The sequence below is a fragment of the Rhyacophila brunnea genome, unplaced genomic scaffold (assembly GCF_057557595.1).
Source record: "Rhyacophila brunnea isolate RB1 unplaced genomic scaffold, BYU_Rbru_1.0 scaffold_16, whole genome shotgun sequence".
Lineage (NCBI taxonomy): Eukaryota > Metazoa > Arthropoda > Insecta > Trichoptera > Rhyacophilidae > Rhyacophila > Rhyacophila brunnea.
The window spans coordinates 11,198,389-11,211,833 of NW_028232816.1; the positions used below are offsets into that span (position 1 = coordinate 11,198,389).

General features: G+C 35.3%; 2 protein-coding genes across 2 annotated transcripts in view; both read right to left on the bottom strand.

The window, feature by feature from the left end:
• Cks30A (Cyclin-dependent kinase subunit 30A) overlaps window positions 1-13,445 on the bottom strand; it is a 204,656-nt gene that overhangs the window by 128,595 nt on the left and 62,616 nt on the right. The window lies entirely within an intron of this gene.
• Window positions 10,453-13,445, bottom strand: part of LOC147074366 (uncharacterized) — a 55,512-nt gene continuing 52,519 nt past the window's right edge. Inside the window, exons 11-12 of the mRNA XM_085943439.1 lie at window positions 12,978-13,118; window positions 10,453-10,637 (exon numbers count right to left, since the gene is read on the bottom strand). Of these exons, the coding sequence (XP_085799565.1) occupies window positions 10,568-10,637; window positions 12,978-13,118 (211 nt within the window). The 3' untranslated portion in view covers window positions 10,453-10,567. The remainder of the gene's footprint in view (window positions 10,638-12,977; window positions 13,119-13,445) is intronic.

Sequence of the window (13,445 nt, forward strand, 5' to 3'; positions counted from 1 at the left end):
AACATTCTCAACAAAAGTATCAAGCTACATATTCCTAAAAAAGCTACAAAAAATTCAGCATTTCCTCGATGGTATTCGACACCTCTTATCAAAATAATTAAAGAAAAGGGACAAGGAAAGGGAAGGAAAGGAAAAGGGAGTTTTCCATAAAAAATGGAAAACTCATGGCGACTATCTAGATTATGAATCTTTTAGTATATCACGGAAAAGGCAAAAGAAATTGCAGACAGAGTGCCATAATAATTTCATCACAATATCCGAAAGCTCCATTAAGTCCCACCCTAAATATTTTTGGACCTTCGTCAAAAACAATCGAAAATTTCATACAATCCCCAAAAACATTGATTACAACGGCGTGGCGTCACTGCTTCAGATGACATTGAAGTCACCGAATTATTTTCTACATATTTCTTGACAACTTTCAATTCTGATCTCAATCTAGATCAGGGGGGGGCAAACTGCGGCCCGCGGGCCGCATGTGGCCCGCCGGGTATTTTTTTGCGGCCCGCCATCATTAATTGTACTTCTGATTACGAATAACTTTTTTATAATTTTTTAAGAAATATTGACAATAGATTAAAATTTGAAGAATTTGTTGTTGCGTCTCGTCTCACACTATGTAACCAATATTTTCGACGTTGAACATCGTGACATTTTTAAATACTTTTAACTCCGCGTTGCAAGGAAAAAAAATATATGCCCATGATATGGTAAAAAGTTTGATTGGATTTCAATTAAAACTCAAGTTAATCCTTCGACAAATATCGAATAACAACGTGGACCACTTTCCAACTTTGAAGTTGCTGAATATACCAGAATATAAATTTGAATAATATGGTAAAATTATTAAAGCTCTGAATGACGATTTTTCACAAAGATTTGGTGACTTCCAAAAAATTGAGACAAGTTTAGCAATAGTACGCAATCCATTTTCAATAGATATTGATAGTGTACCGCATGGCCCCCACAAGGGGGGAGCTGACAGGGCTCTAGCCTAGGGGCCCGGGCTCAGGGGGGGCCCAGCGTGACGGGTCGACCAGATAAATGAGATAAACACACATCTTAATTTTGCTCTAATTGCTCTAAGTCTAAAAGCTAGCTTACTTCTAACTTATTACCATTTTAAAACATATAGTTGTTGGGACGTGTTGAGAAATACTGTGTTAAAAAATCGCTAAATTACACTGAATTTTATTTGACCTCGAACACCATTTGAAAAACAATACTGGAGAGCGTTAGACTGCCTTTAACCATAGCGATAGGTAGGGGGCCCGCCCAAGACCCTGGCTTCGGGGCCCGCGTCAAGATGTGGGGGGCATGGTGTACCGACAGAGCTACAACTTAAGATTATTGATCTGCAGTGTGACACTGATTTAAGAGAATTGCATCGTCGTGAAGAAATCTCCAAATTTTACAAAGCCCTTAATTCAGACAAATTCGACCAACTTAAAGATTATGCAAGAAAAATGTTCATTATTTTTGGATCAACCTATATATGTGAACAAACATTTTCGATCATGAACCTCAATAAAAATTCTTTACGATCAAATATTTCCGATGCCCATTTACAAGCAGTTTTGAGAATATCAACTACAAAATTAACACCTGAATTTAAAAAATGTTAAAAAAAACAGTTTCGTTCTTCTAATTAATTTTTTTGTAATGTTTATTTTTCGTGATAATAAATAGTGTATATCTAAAAATGGTATTTTACTTGCGGCCCGCCACTCATTTTGAATTCTTGAATTTGGCCCTCCATCCAAAAAGTTTGCCCCCCCCCTGATCTAGATCCATGCCTATCCAGCATCAACTCAAATAACAACATCGCCGCGACGTCAAATATAATCATCACCGAAAACATCGTCCTGAAATACCTTAAAACCATTGATGTAAGCAAAGGCACAGGAAGCTATAATATCCCCCCAGTTTACATAATCAACTGCGCAGATGAGCTTGCATACCCCTTATCCATAATCTTCAAAAAATCTCTCCGAGACGGCACATTTCCGCGCAAGTGGAAAGAAGCGTTTGTGATCCCAATTTTCAAAAACGGCTCCACTTCGAGAGCAGAAAACTACAGACCAATCTCGATACTATCAGTACTCATACAGTATATGATCAACTTTACCCTGCTATATGTAAAAATATTAGCGAAAAACAACACGGTTTCATGCAACGCAGGTCGGTAGTAACAAATCTTGCAATATTCTCTAGTTATCTTCTTAATTCCATGGATAAAAAATCGCAAGTAGATACCATCTACACCGATTTTTCTAAGGCCTTTGATAGAGTTAATCATACTATCCTGATCCAGAAACTAGACCTACTTGGTATTCACGGAGATCTACTCCGCTGGCTTACTTCATACATTCACAACCGATGCCAAGCAGTAGTTATTACCGCTCAAACTTTATCTCTATTCCCTCAGGCGTTCCCCAGGGTTCTCATCTGGGGCCACTTTTATTCAATTCATATATCAATGACATCGGCAAGTGTTTTCAACACGCAAACTATATTTTATATGCAGACGATCTAAAGCTATACACGGAGGTGAATAGCCTTGCTGACTGCCATATACATACATACTGTGACCAGAATCTCCTTACTCTAAATGCTTCCAAGTGTCAATCTATTTATTTTACAAGAAACCGTACACCAATAAAATTTCAGTATGAAATTAACTCCGCGCCAATCCCATTCACTCCGGTAGTCAGAGACCTGGGCGTCCTATTGGATATAAAACTAAACTTTAATGCTCATATTGATCACATTGCACAAAAATCCTCAAAAGCATTAGGTTTTGTTTTGCGTACAGGTAAGCCATTCACCAACACACACGTCATAAAACTACTTTATTTCTCCTACGTACGCAGCATCTTAAAGTTCGCTTCTACTATTTGGTCACCCACCTATAAATCACAAAAAATCAGACTTGAAAAAGTACCTAAGATATCACAAATCATCACCTCCAACCCAAGTAACACAACATAATTCCACCAGCACACATAACTACAACATCAACTCCCTGGAATCACAACGCATTGTCCACGACATTAAATTCCTACACCAAATCATACATATTGACTCGATCGAAATAGTGCAGTCCAGCATATGTTTAAATGTACCCCAGAAACGCACGCGCTCAAAAATTATTTCATATACCTAAACACAACACTAACTACGCTAGTAAGCTGTATTCGTTAGAATGATGACTACGTACAATAATCTTTTCAGCGATACAGACATTTTACACCTAACATTTGACACATTCACAAAAACATTTATATACATACAATAAAACATACAAAACTAACTTCACACTACCGCAATAAATTCCAAAGCCTACTCCTACGCACTCTCACCCACATATACACACGCACGTAAACACCTACCTTATATTATATACTTATTTTAAAGTTGTTTCTTCTCTCTCACTTTGTTTTAATTTAATATAAATGTAATAATAAATGTGGAAACCCATTATTGGTACTTGTATATTATGTAAAATGTAATATGTACTTGCAATGTCGACTGTGAGGTTTCCCAAATAAAATAAAAATCTCATTGTTGTTCTGGTGATTTCGGCAGGTTTTTGCTGACAAAACTGACAATGTTCGTTTAAAGGTTCAAAATGTGCTACGAGATGGGAGCTTAGAGATGAGATGATAGAGATGGGAGAAACAGAGATCAGTCTGATAACATTTTAAACACCAATAAAAACGACATTACACGCTTTTTTCCCATAGCGGCGCGGCAGCTTACTGTGATGTCACGTGATAATACGCAACATGCACCTCAATATATTTCGTGCTTTAAGAGTGCAAAGACTGAGATACTGGTCACATTGATAGATGTGATTGATCTTTTTATGAAGGAACCGTAGTCTGTAATACCAGATTAAGTAAACAATTTTAGTTATGATTTACACTAGATTTAAATTTTATATTGTTATAAATTATAAAGCCGGACTATAGAGAAACTGGACTGATCGAAGTCAGAATATGGGAGGTGTTGATGTAAAATAGTTTTTGAAGTAAGTTTATCATTAAACTGTCAAATGATGTTCTCAATTAAAAGCGTTTTAAATTATTTTTTCTTACCATATCCACAACCCAGCGGTGATAACTATCCGTTGAGTGTCTTCTTTCACCCTGTCACGACCCAGCATTGGGGCATAGGGTAAGCACAAGTTCGCGCCACTTCCCTCGTTCCATCGCCAACTCTTGCGCCTCCCGCCATGCCCCGCATTTCTAGCAATGCTGCAGGGTGAGGGTGGGCTGGCCACGGCGACGGAGCCCTTGAAGCGGTGCCACAAGGGTACGAAGTGTCGCACTCTTTGGCGGAAGCCGGAACACATGTCCCAGCCACATAAAATGATTACCTCAATCACCGAAGACGTTGTGTCCGCTCACGAACTCGGGTGTTTGTAACGCGGTTGTACCAATGCACCCCTAAAATTCAGCGGAGACATCGATTCTCAAAGCTCAAAAGCCGAGACCATTGAAGCTAAGTAAGATGCCATGTCTCACAGCCATACAGGAGCACAGGTAGCAACGCAGGCATTAAACAAATGAAATTCGGTCCTTACAGAATATAGCCTTGACCTTCATGTGACTCCAAGTTGGTTGAATGCAGTCCCGCTATACCCATCCGGATTCCAAGCTTACTAGTAGGCAACACAAAAGAATAGTAGACGTTTGACAGTAGCGAAGAGTGCCTGTTGGAGGGAAGTAAGCCATGGGTAACCAAAAAAAATGCATACTTATACTTACAAACAGCGGCTGTTTATAGATGCTGGAGGCATACGCAGCTTCAACGATTTCGCAGATGACCTAAAGAGACCCCGAAAATCTCAAGTGATTGTATTTTTCCAATTAAGGATTGCTTTTACAAAAAAACTCTTATCAATTCAAATAATAATGCATTCGTTTTTCATAAGCTGATATGAATATATATTTCAATTAATTCACATCTTACAAAATAACATTGTTAATGATAAAAAAATAGTTTAATTTGTAACAAAATATTCTTATATTATATACTGGGACTGCAACAAGTTTAACTAGCAATTTGGAGAACTAAAACTCCTTCACAGTTGTCTATTCTTATTCCCTCATAGTGAAATCATTTAATGTTTAGTCTAAGTTCGTGTTTAAAAGTAGTAGAAGGGGGGAGTTATGTTATCACCCAGGCTAAACAAAACTGGATCACTCTCCATAAATGAAGTTAAAGATAGAGTTTCCTCGATGACGGATACAAATAATTTTTTATTTTAACTAAAAATATCACAAATAATGGGTGAAAACTTCGTCATTTTAACTATCTTTATTACAAAGTTATGAAGATCAAAGAACATGAAAGTTAAAAAATAATCTAACTCTTTATATAATTTAAGACAAGTAGATACTTAAACAAAGTGGGAAACAAAATTTAAAAATCCTGGCAATACATCCACTCGACTTCCGTAACACGAGCACTGCTACCACCCTCATTGTAGTGGTTGCAGTCTTTGGCATTAATATCTCCAGGGTATATCTAATTTATCATTAAAATCTATTCAATAAACATCTTAACGTATTGTTAATATATATTTTCTTGTGATTACGCTAAGCGTACAACTCTTTATCTCATGTTGCATGAATCTATTTTTTTGACTTCCCGTCCATTCAGAGACGTCAAACTTTGGCCAAAAAACAAATTATACATTGTATAATACTGATAGATTCTAAAACTTAATAATTCAACCGTAACAGATCGCTTCTTCCAAGAGTATAATTAAGTACTTTACCAGTTCACCGTATCACACTTCACCGTGAAATGTTGAATCGTAAATATATGGTCGTATATTAAAGACCGTTCAACCTCTTTGGGTCATATAGTACTGAAATAAAATTCATATCTAAGTAAAACACGGTTCTTATCAGTTTACAGGAAGCCAGTGGCAAACAAATATTGAAAATAGCCGATATACTGGATTATTTGTTAGGCTAGGTTAGGTTTTTTTTTTCTAGATGCCTTTATGGATACCTCGCATTTACTATCGAGTTTCTTTAAGGACTTGCTAACTACTCTACTTGATGCTAGTCAAAGTTAGGTTAGGTTAGGATCTAATAAAATTGGAACATTATTGTCTGCAATGCTCTATAGTATACAGTTATCTCTTTCCGATAAGAAAGATCACGGCGAACTGTGTTACGGTGAAATGTAATACGTACAATTTACATGTAACCATTCAGTACGATGGTCATGGTAAATCGCAACCGAATAAGACGATTGCGATCACGGTCATAAGTAAAATCACACCGTTAGAACAATGGTGTTCACCCATCCACTTTTAAAACACTATTAAATATTTAAATTGACAAATTTTGACATGATTTTAGTCTCGGGGCCTTCAAAGAACGGCCAAAGAGCCACAACTGTATTATTGGATATACATATAAACAAATTTGATTATAATTGACAAAAGTGTATTGTACTTGACAGTCACCAAAATATATTTTAATTTCTAACAAAAATAGTTTCAAGTAGGAAATTGTTTTAAAAAAATTAATTGTGCCCACTAACTCAAGTAATTGGAAACCGGCAGAACTAGATCGTCCAGGATCAGTGTTACAAACTGTCATTCACAAAAATATTGAAAAGATTGAAAAAGGCTTTTGTATTTTACAACTAAATACTAATAGAATAGGTTATAAAATTTAAAATGAATGCTGGTAAGAAATTTAGTCGTCATTTTGTATGTAACATATTTTTTTGTCCGATCCTAATAAGATCATATGGGCCTCCAAAGAGACGAGGTTTGTATTAACAGGTTTTTGTTTTTACGAGAAATGGATGTTAGCCACTTGCACAACCTATAAGGTCCATACTGAAAAACAATATGTGTATTTACCAGTGGCGAAGGGTGGAGGTAGGCTGTTAAGATTTGCTATAAATAGTGCACACTAAACTTTTTTAGTCGTATGTATTTGTTTTTATTGAACTAAGACTACAATTTACAGATGGTGTTAGTTAGTTTTTAAAAATCAATTAAGCCATGCCTAAACGAAACCATAATAGTTTTGGTCTAATTTGGGCAATACGACAAAATTGTGCACACTTTTTCATTCATAGTTATGTGTTTTCGTTGGATTAAAAATACATATTACAAATATTGTTGGTTATTTTTTTTAATTCATTAAGCCCTGACTAAACCAAACTATAATAAATAAAAAATATTATTCTATTTATAAAATATTCAAAGTTATGTATGATTTAATTGCATAATTTTAGATATTTTATAGATAGACATGTATTTTTTGACTATTATCTATTATGGCTTGGTTTCTCAGGGTTTAGCTGAATTTTAAAAACTAACCAACACTAACTGTAAATTGTAGTCTTATTTCAATGAAAACAAATATGTATGTCTGAAAAAGTTTAATGTGCACTGTTTATGGCGGATCTTAACAGCCTACCTCCACCCTTCGCCACTGGTATTTACCAGACCCACGATGTTATAGGCAGACACTTAAGAGCGAAGCCACACGGGCGCTGCGTCGCGAGACCGCTGTATTCCGACTGCGAGTGATATATTTGTCTTGATTTATGTATATGCAATGCAGTGCAAGGCACGTACAGACGCACACACTTACTCCATATCTGTCTGCGCATTGACCACATTGAACGCTTCAATGTTGACAGGTGGATGGTACTGCCATCTCTAGTAAAATATAGAGTAGGTACGTAAGACAACGGTCGCGCGGCTTAAGCGTCGTGGGTCCCAGGTTCGAATCCTGGGTCTGGCAAGTACACATTGTTTTTCAATTTGAGTATGAGTCAGAGTATGGACCTAATAGGTTGAGCAAGTGGCTGATATCCATTTCTCGTAAAAACAAAATCTGCTAATACAAACCTCCACTCTGTGGAGGCCCATATGATCTTATTCGGATTGGACATGGTCAAAGAAGAAGAGGTAAGACTAGCGTGTTGACTTTCAAGCAAATCTGGTGTAATATTTTAGCTTTATTATAAGTTTAAAGCTGTTTGCGGTGTCGAAAAATGGTAGATTTAACGCCATCCGTCAGATATAAAAATTGTAAACTAGATGCCTATTCAAAAATGCTAGATCTTGGCAAAAAAAACTCTAAGTCGGCAACGCTGTCCAGGATTGAAAAAGTTTTTGGAGGAAACCAAGACCTGCGCCAGTGTTGATAATTTAGCCCCTAGGTGGAACGTGTTTCGCCACAATAAGAGATTAGAAGAAATGAAATTGAAAGGGCATATTTTGTCATGAAGCGTATTTTCCATTCAATTTTGTTTTCGGGAAGAAATATATTCATAAAGCAACTGTAATATATTTTTTAGCTACCATTATCTTTTTTTTTCCATCAAGTTTTTGCGGTGCCGCTACTTTTTTGCCTAGGGGCTCAATTATTGACATACAATAACTAGCACTTCACAATTTTATAAAACAATACTAACTCTAAGCATAGGTTAAACACTATATTATCACCGCCAAAAGCTTTGAATACAAACGCATAACACATTATATAATAAAGATTCACTTTAATATATCACAATAATGTAAAAGGTTTTAAAACAATAATCAATTTTCAATAAAAGGTGTTTTACTTAAACTTTCTAAGCCTCATATTACAAGTGAGATTCGATAGTAGGGTCAGGAAACAAAAAAATGTTGTAGGGGCATTGAGCGAGACATGGCGATACAAAAGTTGCCATATAAACATTGTCAGCAATAGCGAGCATAGACAATAAACACACAAGCCTCGCCTCGTTTCCGCCTGCGCACATTAAGTGACCAGTGCATCTATTCTATACACAAGACTGCTTTCACCCCGCTACGGCAGCTATCTAGGATAGGAAAGTATCGAAGTATTAGCACTTATTGTAACAATTACACTAAGTTAGCCGTCTAAACAGTCAAAACTGACTATCACGCTCTGAAATTTATCATAGCCAACAGAGGTGCTGTTAAAACATAGCACTTATTGGAACAATTACAACTAACTTATTGTAATTGTTACAATAAGAGCTAATACTTTGATACAAAACTACCATAAATAGCTGTTGTAGCGGCTAAAAGCAGTCTTGTGTATAGAATAGATGCACTGGTGGAGTAAATTAACTTCACAGTTAAATATGCAATTGTAAATGTTTTCAACATTCTATAAATGAGGTCTTATTGGTTCCAGGAATAAACAGAACATAATATAACAGAACATGATAAAACAGAACATTAATAAACAGAACTGACAAAACAGAACAGCAATAAATATAACTATGACCTTTCAGGAAAAATATAATATTTAATATTGAAATTGTCATGTCTCTATTATGTTGTATAGATTTTTAATAACACAGGTTTTCAATAAGCCGTAAAAAATCATATTATATAATTTCTGCATTCCTAATCGCTGGAAAGCCTCAATAAAACGGGATTCAACTCGGTGTCGCCGGCAATTTAGGTATATCTCGTTTTAATCAATCTAATAAGTTCAAAATGCTTGGGTGACTAAGTACAACGAAATAATGAGTTTAATAATTCTGTGGAGTTGTGCATGATTATCAAAAAATCAAGAAGATAAGTTTTTACGCGCAATGACCAAACATGCAGTGATTATAAATTTAAGTTTTATAAGTATTTAATTAATAAATAGATACGACAAAAATGAATGTTTTATTTTTCCCCCGGCTGTTCTATTTTGTCACCATTCTGTCTCTTCATGTTCTGTTTCATCCGGTTATCTTTGAAATAATGTACAGTTTTTTAATCTCACTTTTTGTAACCATTTGTGATGGTTTGCTGGGTATAATGAATTGATATTGAATCTTAAATCTATAGTAACATGGTTACTATCATGGTTACATCTATAGTTACATGAAAAATACTTAGGAGCCCATAATTGTATTTGAGGTAATACCACGTGTTTAAATTAGATTAAAAAAAAAAAACATGAACTCTATAAATAAATTTATAGATAATATAATAATACATACAATAAGTTTGTTGTGTTGAGTTTTATCCATGACAAACTCATTTTGTCAAAATAAAATGATCAATATTATAAACAAAAAATTGTGCAAACGCAAATACGATGATCTAAAGACAACACTTGCGTCTGGTAAAATATCGTTACGTCAAGGGAAGGAGTGCCGTATGAAGATTGAAAATGAACAATGTCGGATAAGTTTGGGTAGAACTACACAACCGGCGTGCCTAGAGCAATTCGACCCCTTAGGGTCAAAGAAACGTATACGGTATTCCTGCCCTGTCAGAACGTTAAGGAAACTATATAGATAATATCTACATACATACATGTTTTACAATATAAGAAAGCTGAGTTGCGCCACTATAATTACGTGAGTATCAAATACAGATCTATCGTGTTTCACATTATTGTGTCAGTTACGCGCAGCGGTGAACTGAATTCGAGTAATAGGTTATCTTATTAAAAATAAGGTAGTCAGTTGGGTTAAAATTAATACAACAAAAATATTTTAAGAAATAATAAAAAAGCATAGGTAAAAAAATAAGGTAAAAAACACAGCAGAGGAAAGTTTTTCAAATAGATTTGAAAGATGCCGTCAGAGTGCCCCCAATATGAAGCAATTGGGACGTCGTCACTTGCAGGCTGAAAAAGATAAAAATAAAATATACCTATAACAAACAAAAACATATCGCCTATTAGCTGTTGGAACCAGAGCTGGAAATGGAACTGGATTCGAATGCTGGGAGTATGGCCCCCACAAAGGGGAGGCTGACAGGGCTCTAGCCTGGGGGTTCGGCGTGGCGAATCGACCAGATAAGTGATTTAAGCACACATCACAAAATCTCTCGAACAGTAAAAAAAAGTCGCTATTTATCTTCAACATTATTATTATTATTATTATTTGAAATTATGTGTATCGATACTCGACAATTCCATAATTCAAATATACAAAAAACACTAAATATATACATTAATTTTACCGCGTACACCATTTGGAGCTACTGTAGAGCGTCAGACTGCCTTTATCTTTAGAGATAGGTAGGGGGCCCGTTTCAGGATGTGGGGGCCATGGCTGGGAGTCACTTAATTGTTTGGTTCCAGATGTTCCATTGTTCTGATATTCATAGTCATTCTCTAGTAAACAATGCCATCTTCTTAACCAGATGATTACTCTACAAATCCGTGCTTGCAAGGCTGGGGATAGAAAATGAGCATATATACACGCTGTACTTTACACTAATTACTCTAGCCCCAGCCGGTTGTTTTAAATAAATTAATATATTGTGCACAATATACTGCCATCTCTTGTAATCATGGTGACATTCTTAACCGATATACAAGTCTTCATGATATACATTAGACCAGTGCTTCTTAAGCTTTTTCATACCACGGCCCCCGAAATCATAAAATAAAAATCCAATGCTCCCCTGCCCAAAAATGTTAGTCTTTAGCAACCAACAGTACTTTGTTTACCATTAATTATTATTATCGGTACATTTCTATTAAAAATAATTACAAGATAAAAGAAACTTTTTATATACCACGTTTTTAAATTTTCTGTTGAATCATATAAACCTGACAATTCTATGTATTAATAAATACTTTTTTTTGTACTTGATAGAAATACTGAATAAATATTATAGAATACTGAAATGTCATTTTGACATTTCATATTTATTTCCATAGTAACGCACGTATATATTAATAATTTAGTTGCTAGGACCCCCTTAGCAACCAATAATAGTGAGTAGTAAATATTACTTTTAACAATTTTTTTCCGAAACATACAAAACAGAATTAACTGAAAATGAATTCAACTCTGCTTAAAGATGGCCAAAAGTATTAAAAGAACGCATTGTCGTCGTATTCTGATATTTTCTAAATGTTTCAAATGTCTAGCTAGTCGGGAAGTTAGTTAAAAATCTTCAATCGTCCAATACAAATCTTGGGCAAACAAGAAAAAATTTGTACTTGACACACAAGAAAAAATCTGTACCGGACAAACAAGAAAATGAGCTAATAAAAACGTGGTAATAATAAAACATTTGATTTACTTGCTTGTAAAGAAATTAAAAAAAAAAAACAAGAATTAACTTAAAATTTATAACAGCTACAGCCCACAAACACAATTTAATGAGAGGGGAATGATTGCATACAATGTGTATACCTACGTATTTATTAATTAATATTAAGTTTAGAGTTTATTGGCGATGTTTCAAAAGGGTGACTATAATATTGGTTACGGGCTAGAAATTTCGACGTCTCGTAATTGACCTGTGCATGTCTCCATGAATCCGCCCAATGATGGTTCAGGCCTCATGGCATTGGATACTCTGAGCATGCCATGCTTTACGCGGTATCAACGTGTCACGTTGCATATGAAATTGTAGAGACTGAGACAGAGCAAATAGTGCAAACTGCCATCGGTACGACATAAAGTAAAAATAAATTTATTGGTAATGGCTACATTAGAATAAATAAATAGTGGAATAAATTAGTGAGTGAAAACAAAGTGGATAAATAGGTCAGATGCATTAGGGTTTGTTTATTTTTATGGAGTGGAAATTTAAAAATCCAAAAGTTTAATGTTAAAAATTGTAAAGTTGTATCTTTGTAGTTGTAACAGTTTTGCACCAGTACTATGTCTTGTGGCTATTTTGGTATTATTTAGAGATTGGTGGTCAGGGCCGCTCACAACAGAAAAATTAGCATAAAATAGAGTCGATTAAAGGATTTTACTAAATAACTTCACTAAATTTATCTGTTCATACACGTTTAGTTACTAAATTACTCGGTATCTATCTAACTATATATCACTCTGTCACCCTCCAGCATTGGGGCATTCCACTCGACTAAAATACTAGCATGATCTGAACTAGGCTTTATTGATGGTGACAGAGGTCAGAAATACAGGCTTGTCTGTAAACAATGTCTTGTGGAGAACAAAAAAGACTGGATTGGCAATAATATGAAAACACTTACTGAGGTTTAAACTCCCGCATAGAGGCGAGAAAGAATTTGATCGGGACGAACACGAGGACCCCTCCAAAGCAGCGTGATTGTGGATCGATCGAAATGCTTTCGCCTATCAGCATCCCAGACAAGCCGTCTTCTGCCAAATTACTGCAACATATATGTATTTTGTTTAGATTGGGCGTCTGTTTTTTAATTAAACATATTTTTATTCAATATGCTATCCTGCACAAGATTTAACATTTTCCAGTTGGGTGAGAGTGCATGAATTTTATTGACAAAGGTCTTATATCCCGTATTATGGATCAAGTTGTAAGATTGCATGCATTGCTCAAAAGAGTTCAGCAGCTTCTGAATTTTCAAGCGACAGTTGGAATTTGAGAGATATCTGCGACTGCGCAGTAGAACCTGCCGGAAAAAAAACCAAGTACACCGCGCAAATTTTTTTTGACGTTTACCAATTTTTATACAATGACA